The sequence below is a fragment of the Bombus vosnesenskii genome, unplaced genomic scaffold (assembly GCF_011952255.1).
Source record: "Bombus vosnesenskii isolate JDL3184/JDL3185 unplaced genomic scaffold, Bvos_JDL3184-5_v1.1 scf7180000013263, whole genome shotgun sequence".
NCBI classification, from domain to species: Eukaryota; Metazoa; Arthropoda; class Insecta; order Hymenoptera; family Apidae; genus Bombus; species Bombus vosnesenskii.
In genome coordinates this window covers 6,794,231-6,805,046 of record NW_022882923.1, presented here as the reverse complement: position 1 = coordinate 6,805,046, position 10,816 = coordinate 6,794,231, and the positions used below count along the sequence as shown (strand labels likewise).

At 33.3% G+C, this 10,816-nt stretch overlaps 1 protein-coding gene across 1 annotated transcript; it reads left to right on the top strand.

The window, feature by feature from the left end:
• Positions 1-5,085, top strand: LOC117233199 (putative mediator of RNA polymerase II transcription subunit 12). The gene is made up of 3 exons (XM_033493275.1): positions 1-135; positions 2,283-2,385; positions 2,939-5,085. The coding sequence occupies exons 1-3, from the start codon at positions 124-126 to the stop codon at positions 3,964-3,966; spliced, it is 1,143 nt and encodes a 380-aa protein (XP_033349166.1). The 5' UTR covers positions 1-123; the 3' UTR covers positions 3,967-5,085.
• The last annotated feature ends 5,731 nt before the right edge of the window (positions 5,086-10,816 follow it).

Genomic DNA, 10,816 nt, shown 5'->3' with positions numbered 1-10,816 from the left:
GCCGACCAATTACACCGGCTCGACTCCGAGTATATAGAAGAGCAACGGTAGCTCCGTCGACTGATTTCCGCTCGTAGACCCGCGAACCGAGCATCCACGTTCATCATTTTCTCGCAGCCAGCCATGAGACTTCGAGTGAGTGCATGAAACCCTTCGACTCTGCTCAAAATCGTATCATGGTGATCCTAGTTTTTTAACTTTATCTTCTATTTTCTGTCGATGTTAGATACAGCATATCAAGTGTCGAATATTTATATTGTTCCTTTACGATAGTCTTTAGTGAGTGACACGTATAAGTTGCAGTGTATTTGTGCTGCAAAGGGTTATCAGTGATGGATCGCGATTTTACCGATACGTTGAGTCGATGAGTCGAATGTTTACGAAAAGTGAATACTACTAGTTAGTGTTCAGGAACGAGTAGTCTCTTTTCTTGTTGCTTTTTATCGTGATAAGCTCGAGTAGGAAAAATAGCAGTGTCGGTATTATGGTACAAAATTGTGTTTTGTAGATGCTTGGCACAGTCACTTGAATTTTTCATGTTGTTATCATTTGTCATTCGTAGAACTTATTTGCATCGAGAAATTTATTTTAATTTAGTTTTATATCTGGTAGTTTGTTTTATGTAGAAAAGTTTGTTTAATGCCGAGAGCTTGGTTGATTTAGTTATTTCTTTTTACACATTTGTAGATTTTTTGACAATTTTAATTAATTTAATGAAACTAGTAAGTAAGCTAAATTAAAATTTTTTAGATATTTCTTTAAGTACATGAATCCTCTCACGTAAATCAGAATTTGATTTATAGTTTAAAAGCTTTATTACTTTATCTGTTTAGGATCTTGTTAATTACAAATCTTCTAATAGTTGTAGGTTATTTGAAATTGAAAATTACAGTAAATCAGAGCAGTTTGAATTATATTTATGAAACATTTGTTACAACTAATTATTTCTAATTTATTTCTCTAAAAATGTATTCTTCTAATTTCTTCTTGGCGGCTATTCTGTTCCATGCATGTAAACAGAACCGTGAACAGAAATCGTGAATTAATTATGTAGTGGCTTAGCATTACGCTAGTTCAAGGTTCGATTCACTCATGCATGTTTCATACTCTAAACTAGACGAATTCTCGTTTTTAGTATTAATAAAAGAAATAAAGATTGATTTTATATAATACTATGATATATATGATACATATAATATGATATACTATTGTAAATGTTGTAATTTATTATACGTGTGCATGAAATATGATCGTGTTATAATATATACAAACTTCGTTTAGAAAAATTAATTTTAAAACATACAGAGTGAGATTCAATCTTGAATCGACCGTACGATCTTCCGAACAGATTTCTTTTCTGAAATTACACAGTAAAATTTGATTTCAACGAAGTTAATTAGTTTTAGAAGAAAATAATTATTAGTGAAAATAATTTTTAAAAGAGTAGTGAACTTCAGCTTTGAGCAAAATTCTTTGTACATATGTGTATAATTTATCATTTAAATTTTAGATAAATACGTATATCAATTATTGACAAAAATCTTACATTTTACTTACATGAGATTTAATTCTATCAAACGTTCAATTATAGAAAAGAAACTGTTCAACATAAAACGAATAACAGATTAAAAATCTGAAAAATTACAATTGACAATCTATATAGCTTTTGAAGCTGTCACAACCTAGAAACATTTAAAATTCCGTAACAACATCAACCGAACTACTCTAAACCACGAATATGCATAATTCATTCAAGCTAATCGGCGATCCAATATTCAACTCGATATTACGAAAGAAATCGTTTATTCGAGCCTAAACGTAGTCAGCCTTAATTTCCCACAGTTAAAAGTTATTAAACAGTCGTTCTGCGCGGTTCATAACGCTGGCGAACATAGTCTTAACTTTATGATAATTTCGAACGATTACAGAAGGAAGTGAAACTGTTTGACTGCAAAGACCCTCGCGTGGATCATTCTGTATAGCACAGAGTCAAGTTGATACAAAAGCGGTTGCGGGACAAAGGCGGAAACGTTTCTGCTAGTCAAATGTTTTATTGAACAAAACGATCGTACGAATTCGCTTCCGGGTGAGACGTCGTCGGTGGCGTTGATTTCCAATGAGCCGCGGAGAAAGACGACCGTCTAGGAAGACTTTACTTTCTAACGAATCCCATTACCTATTACAGCATCGCTGCGTTCGTCCTTAGAGAAATGGAGAACCTTCACAAAGGTGGGGAGCCTTCTCATAAGCAGTAATTTATAGGCGATTCAATCTGTTCGCAGATCCTCTTTATCGTTTTGGTTTCAACGACGGTGGCGCAAGAACAGAACGCGCAGCGTTCTGTTCGTACACCCCAGGCGCAAATTAAGTACCACGATCCAAATGGTGAGTAGAGCTAAGTTGAAAACTTGGACAATTAAATATTTTTTATGAATAATAGAGATCAGCTACTCAGAATCGGAATTATTTTTCCTGATTGAATGTACGAACTGATCGTGATTGAGTTGTTTAGACGATTGTCTTTGGTTCTCGAACAACTTAATTGGGTGTTACTAATGTACATATTGTACCGAGATAGAGTAATTGCTAGATAGTTGTGTAATTGTATATCGTTTGTTTGCCACGTGTATTGTATAATTGATGTAATGATTATGTAATTGTTTTCGTAAGAGGTTTAGAAAATTTTAGATTCAGGAAGTGTCTTTTATTGAAGATGATTTATGTACAAGGTTTTATTCGTTGCTAATGAAGATCTGAACATTAATTATGCATATATTATGCGTGTTAGATGTAGTATTAGATATAAAGATATTTAGAATTTAGTTAGATGTAGTATTAGTATTAGCTATAAAGATATGCATTTGTGCGAATATCTGCAGATTGCTTATCACACAACCAAAAACCGGTTACTAATTATCACGCGCATCTTCCTTTACAGGCCTGAAGGTTGATTGGAAGTTCTTCGGCGCGCAGAACCAATTCCACTCTCGCCTAGAAAATTCCCAAATCCCTCAACAACAAGAATTAGCTCATCCTCAACAATCAGCTCATTCTCAACAATCAGCTCATTCTCAACAATCAGCTTATCCTCAACAATCAGCTTATCCTCAACAATCAGCTCATCCTCAACAGTCACACGTGAGTCAGCAACAATCTCAATCTGAACTCGTGCAAGTCGAACCCGACCATTTGGAACATAGATCGTACTTACAACATCAAACTCAACCGGAACCTCAGCAAATTCCCAACCAGATACAGTACAAGACATTCGCTCAACCTCAACCTGTACAAGAACTAGCAGATCCAAACCAACTTCAATACAAAGTCTATCCACAACCTCAAGCTCCGGTGGGATCTCAATCTGATCTCAATCAAGTTCAATACAGATACTCAAATGCTCCGTCTCACGCGAAACAAGTGATTCTAGAAGACTTCAAGCCACAAAGTATCCATCCTGACTCAGCCTCTTTCGCTTATCCATCCAATGCTCCAATTGCTCAACAATACGATCAGCAACCAGCAAATGCTGGCATTTCTCAATACGAACAAGAGAATTATGAACAAGAGGAACAGCAGAAATCCAGAAGAGACTACGCAGATAGAAGTTTGCAAGGCAAAATAGTGTACAAAGAGGACTACGAGCAACGAGAGCAACAGGAGCCACAAGTGGAACATATATCAGTGCCAGTCGAGAGGCTACCGCCGCCAATTCCTCAAAAATTGGTCATCGACAAAAACATGCCAATGGAGATCCAACAATTGTTGCAGTATCAGGCACGGTTACCATACGAAGTTATCGCGAATAGTATTTCTTACAAACCAAAATCGTTGTTCGTACCGAAACCGTTTCCAGCTGAGACCAAAGGGCCATATCGGTATCGAAGCAAGGTTTATTACGTAAATAACGATCAGTACGAAGGCGACTATGGGACGGCTAAGCCTGTTGAAGAAAGTCAGAGGCATTGAGAGGACTGAAATATGAAACAGGTGGAGTTTATTTGGTTTATTTGGTGGATCGACGCGTTGAGATTGGCGGGTGGGGAGGATTGAGGGATTTGAGGAAAGGGTATCTGGGGATGGAATTTGGGATTTAGAGCTACTTGTAGTTAGTATGTTGGATTTTGTGACTGTTTAGATTTAGTTTGAATTCAGTGTTGAAGGAAGTGAGGCAATAAACTATTTTATTTTATTTTCGCATCTATTTCATTATTTTAGATTTTATTCATTTAAAATCTGGAATAAAATTGGATATTTTGTTGAATTTAGCATGAAACGAATATTCGGAAATCTTATTTTTCTGTCGGTATACAGTGAATTTGAATAACTCAGTTCATTTTTGTTACAGTTCTACTTTAAATTATTCTTCATCGCTATAAATTTTTAGAAATAATTATTTATCACTTTTATAAATTTACTTACAATCTCATTTTAGAATTTTCATGAACACATTCAGAACAAATGTTTGTATTAATGAAACGTTCTGTATTTTTTATATAATCATTAAATAGAGTTATGAGAAGATATTGTTCTGAAAAGATTACAGAATATCTTTGATCACGCTTGTTTTCAAAGTTATTAGTTACTTGTGATAAAATAAGTTGCCAAATTAAATTAAAATATTTTCCTCAAACCTTCGATTTTCTCCGTCGCACAGAAAAACTGCTGAAGATTAATATTCTTCGTCTTGACGCGTTAAAAAACAAAGACAGGTTTACACTTCCTGGCTAAATAACGAAGTGTACTCTGGTAATTCCAACTTTCAACTTTAACATCTTTTTTTGTTCTTTTCTATAGCTTTAAATAGATACGATTATTTGTTAATCTTTCGATTTGGATAATAACTGAATTTATAAAATTCAATTTTATAAATTTTATTGTACGTTTAGAACAAGAAACATAACCATAAATAGAATGTATAAAATTAATTACTTTTAGAAGTAAATACTTTTTCAGACCTTCTTTACATTCCAACTAAAAGAATTAATCTCTACATAATTTATGTCGCTATACAATTCACACTAATTTAACAACTATAATTCATTAAGTACAATTGATTGTAAACAGAAAATAACAAGTACAACCTTACTTTTATACAAAAACTGTATGTTTGTTAACCTTACCGTAGTCCTCGAATCTTTTAATTCTAAAACAACCTCTCGTGTACAGTTGAAACAAAAAACCCGAAAACGCAGAAATATTTTTTCATATTTTCCTGACATTTAATAAACCATTTAACTATAGAAAAACGCGATTCTATCGAAAGTGATCTAAAGGATGTAGCAGGGTTAAAATAAAAGAAAGCAACTTTGCTCGGATACTTTCTATCCCACCAAGTCCTTCGCTTTATCGTGCTGGAACGTTTTCCCATACTGAAGTGGAAATCATTCTTCGTTTCCATGAAAACGTTTCTCGCGTGTCCGCGCGAACGAATGGACGTGGCGTGAACGGAACTTCCGGCGTAAAAGTAACTCGACCGTGATTACGAAATGGTTATCGATCTCTCGAGAACCGCTTCCGAGCGGAATTTATTAAGATCGTAGCTCAAGGAAGAATATTTTCGCGGGTATTGCCGATCTGCTCGGCTACTCGTTAATAAATCTGCTCTCATTAAGTGTAACGTAGAAAGTCAGATGGTTTCCACCTTTCTAATAAAGACGCGTGCTCGAACCACGATTATAGAAAGCGATACGTGATATCGAACGTTGATCGACAGATGGAAAATAAATACAAACGATTTGTTTGCATCGATGATCATAGGATCTATCGTACCGATATTCCTTGAGATATCAGATGATATCTGGATAGAAACTTGGACTTCAAGCTTCTGGAGCTTATGAACAGTATAAGGAAGTAATGATACGTAATTCTTGGCCTCGATGTCGGTTCGTTAATTAGATAAAGAAGTGGAAATATCTGCGCGTAACGAATGTTCTAATTAGAAGACTTTTCTTTTTCCGATTGGAATTTGGTGAAATCACGTAGAATTGCAATGGTTTTTTTTTTTATTAGGAAAGCAATTGAAATTTTTGTATCGTAGATTCTCTGACGGAATATATTAATTGTTTTCTTAGATTTCTGTATGTTGTGTTTTATGTTATTGTATCTATTTTACACTATTTGAAGTGGAGTGTAAATTTTTCCAAACATAAGGAATATGATACTCTGTGGCTTCGTACGTGTCGTAATTAAAGTGATAATCGAAAGTTGAATTTATTTCATTAGATTTCGCAAGTAAAATACAATTGAATTGCAGAAGAGATAAGTAACAGAAACGTAACCAATAATTCTATAATAATATTTCTGAAAGTTTCACGTTTGAACGTTTTCTACTGTTAATAATTCACATATAATAATTTATAACATATCTCAGTGGCTCTTTTTTTATTATCACTCGTAAAATAATACTAGTGCTTTCAGTAATTTAATCAATTTTAATCTTCAAATTCTTGTTAATTAAAGTTTCAATGAATTTCAAATTATTTAAAAGTAAATATTTAAATCTGAATTTAATTACGACACTTCATGTTCGTTCGAGTTTCAAATAGAGACTAACTTTAACAAATGTTTTCGTGTAATAAATAATTTTCGATGTGATAATAGAAGAATAGAAACAAACCATTTCTCTAAATTATAAACATTTGTTATGCATTGTTGTATACAAATAAAATGACGATTGAAGATTTGGTGATAACAATAAGTCAAGAATATGTCGCAAAATTTTCATGACATGCAAATGCAATATACAATCAAGTATAACATTTTCATTATTGATCGAACACCTCCTAGAAGAAAAGCTGCAAACATATAATTAACTTAAAACATATAATGAAGTACACCACGTAATCATCGACCTCGATGTTGAATAAATCCTCTCATCACTCAGCAAATTATAATTTATCTATCTGTTACCCTCGTTATTTGTTACACGGACGAAATTATAATGATTATAATTTCATCGACCTTTTCTCAGATCGACGAACTCGAAGACATGCTGGTGAATTATGCATTTGTGTCTGTGGTCAGTGGAAAAACGAAAGTTGCAGCGCAGCAAAGTACATTGAACGCGTGTATGAGTGTAATCGCAATTGTCGAGAGCAACGCGAATCCGTTCACGAAGCGTGAAGGCCACAAGACCGATTTACATGCTCTTCCTTGTTCAGAGAAATGCTGTCACTTTCATTATGAAACCTAGTAACACAAGTTTTTCGTAAAATTCTCAACGTACGAGAAAATATATGAACTGAGGAGAACGATGTCATGAGTTCGGTTCTGTTTAGTCCAGGCTACCTGTAATTAAAAAGGTCTCACCTCGTTTGCAAGTGGTGCAATACCGTAAGACCGGAAGTTTTGCAACGGACAGACACATGGCAATTAATCCCTTCGCCTAATTGATTCATTCGATGAAGTAGAAAATATATTTAATAAATTAGAAGTTATCTTAGTGATGTGCGAAAGGATAATCGTTTTCAGTTTTTGCACTTTCTTAGAGTGCGCAATTTGCATTTTTTCTCTGAATGATTTATCAACTAATAATATTGGAGAATTGACAGATTACAAATAATAAATGGTAGATTTCTCTTTTATAACTTTACAACTTCAAATGAAGTGGAAGAATCAACTGATTTGTGATTGATAAAATATAGTTTTAGAATTTCATGTGTTTTACTACCAAGCTGTTTATTGTTGTGTAAGAGAATTTATTGGTACTACAGTAACGTGTATCTTGCAACTTGTACGATTTCACTAATAATAATATTTTTTAATAATCTGCTAATGTTTCAGTAGTTTAGTAAAACATTAATTTCAAATTGTTCAAATAGATGTGCGTTTGATTTACAAGAAACTACAGGCAACCGTGAATCATGAGATATTTGGTTTCATTCTAGATCCTGCGAGAACAGGAAATCGATGGGATCAGCGTGACTTGATACGTGAAACGTGATTGTATTATGCTTTCCTTTTGCTTTTCGTATTTTGTTCGGATCCTTCCATTCTCTTCCGGCAAGATTGAATAAGGAGAATAAAATCTTCGATATGATACGATACACTTTAACAAGATTGCAATACATTGTTCGAAACGTAAAAACCATGCTGCACGGAATATCTTGTACTAGTACGTGATCATGCTGAGTTGGTAATTTGTGACTTTACGACTTCCTTAAGTACTTTCTCATTCATTTTATGCCGTGAAGGTTTATTTATTTCTTATTTAATCTGATGCAAATACGTTCACATATATCTTACGATCGTGTTTCAATGAAATTGATCCGAAGAAGAGTTTTACTATAATTGCATGTTGGTTATTTTCATGAATATCTAATGAGTAAGTTAGAATAGTAGGACAAACGAATTGTCAGAGTTAGTCACAGATTCACTACAGAAGCTAATAGTCAATATAGAGGCTGGAATTTATTCTTGAATACGAAGATAAATACCTGCTGTCATGCGTTACGTAAGGTCTTATGGCAACTGCTTGTCGCATCAACTTTTCGAATAATTTGTTTAACGAAGTGTTTAATAAAAAGGAGACTCTACTACATGAAGCAATAATACAGTAAATATAGAATTCTAAATAGAATCCTGTTCTTCATGGGTGACTTATAAGAACACTTATACATATATGAGAACATTATGTGAATTTTAGCAGACGTCCTATATCGTTAATTGCATAAAAAGATACATAAATTTCAGATTTTAAGATTTTATGTGCTTTGTGATAGCAATTGTGGTAGATGCTTCTAATCTGTTTCTAAATAAAAATTCTTTTGGACAATTAACTTGTATTCTACCAGTCTTGCTTAATATTCGTTCTTTATCTTTTTCGATGCGTTGAGATTCCATTTACGACCTTATTCTGCTATTTCTTTTTGCCTTTCGTAGTTTCTAGTATGGAGAGAAGGTGAATTTCTTTTGGACTGCTGAATGTGAGACACATATGGAGACTATACTGAAAAGGCACGAGTCTGTTTTTGTTGATTTTCCATTTTTTATTTGATGGTTAAAGAAGCGTACTTTAATACGACTTAATTGAAATGGGCAATGACTTGTTAGTTTAGCTACTTTAAGAGGTATAAGTCTGTTATAGTAAAAAATAAATGGCAAATTCATAAAGTTATATAGAAAATAGGGTGTTATTTATATTTTAACAATGAATATTTTTGAGATATTTCGGAGGATATCAGACATACATATTTAATCCTGAAGTTCAGAAAGAAATAGATTTAATAACAAGGAGTTGCTTAATGGTACACTGAATTTTAAGATTGTTCTTCTATAAAGAACAAAAATGATGCGTATTTGTCTTATTTTCCTTATTGTTGCTTGTTGTCTTATTTTCTTTGTTTGCAATGATTACTTAAGTTACATAGTAACCTTTGAGTGGTCGCTATCTGGGAAACGTGTCTTTAAATTCCATTCCTTGTCGACAGCTTCAGCATTTTCTAACTATGCAATCGAGTACTCCTTCACTAGAAACGAGAAACCATGTAAATGTACTTACGACGATGCGAGCTTCGTAACACTTGTTAGTTGTTGAAGTGCACACGGCTTAGGAATGCAACAGTTCAATGTAATTTCTTAAAGTGTTAGGGAAAAAATAAACATTGATGAAGGATGTAATCAAAATGCACAATTTTGTTATCACGTCTGAAGAAATATGGTAGAATTACAAGGAAGTTAACAGATGAAAGATAAACTTTTAACATGATCGGTAATGACCACATAATCTTCTTTTGTATCTTGATATAGATTAGTATAGTTGATATAGTAAGAACGATGAAAGGAATATAATTACAATTTTAATTAAATTATTTACACGTGTTAAACTAGTATTTTATCTAAATCAGCGGCTAAAATGATTTAAAAAAATAATTAATTATTCATTGTTATTATTAAGCTATTTCAGAGAATTAATGATAATAAAGCAAAATTATATTCTCAATATATTGCATGGAAGTAGCAAAAATCTGTATCTCTATAGATTTTAACATGTATGTGTAATGAAAGTGAAGTAAAAGAAATCTCTTCCGTGTTATAATTAATTTATGATTTTGCTTTGTTTATCCACATCATCATTATTTATATCAATATTATAAATCCTACACTTTTTTAAAATTTCATATATTCTATGTATTTAAAAATGTATTAAAAAAATATTTATTATTGTATTCAATATAAATTCATTATAAATGCAATTCATAATAATAAATAAATTATGAATCCATTTATAATTGGATTGCATGTTTATGCATTTCTGGCAAATTTAAAGATACAAAAATGCTTATTGTTAGTATGCATCAAATATGCAAAACACTCAAACTATAGTACCTAATCATTCTAATATTTGACAGCTGGAGCGAATCTTTCTAGAGTAATTAAAACATTTCCTGTTACAATATTTCCGGTATCACAACAATGTATCAATAGTGAAATATGTAGTAGACGACCATAACTGTTGTCCTGTTTTGCATAGAGGTACCATCGCTGTTGGTAGTGAGACTAGCTGATGGGAACCGCGGGAAAAGGTAGTAGGCGAATTGAAAAGCCAGTTCCGTGGAACGGTAATCCAAAGAGGCGATAAAACCAGGGGCTGGTGGAGGTGGCACGAGAAGTCACATCCCCGTCGCCGAAAGGCGCCTTTTACGTAGCCGCATATAAAGTTGTTCCGGTGACCGCGCGGCCGCCTCAGATACACTCCACCCTTGAACGCATCGAGCAGCTTGCTTTCTCGCCATGAATTTGCTCGTAAGTAACTCTTTTCCGTATCTTTTATACGCTTACTAACCATCTAAACCAATTCCGTTTCATTTCAATTTTC

What these genes read in the sequence shown, in the direction of transcription:
- LOC117233199 (XM_033493275.1), top strand. An exon ending in TAAGTACCACGATCCAAATG is followed by an intron (nt 2,386 to 2,938) that starts GTGAGTAGAGCT and finishes CTTCCTTTACAG; the next exon opens with GCCTGAAGGTTGATTGGAAG.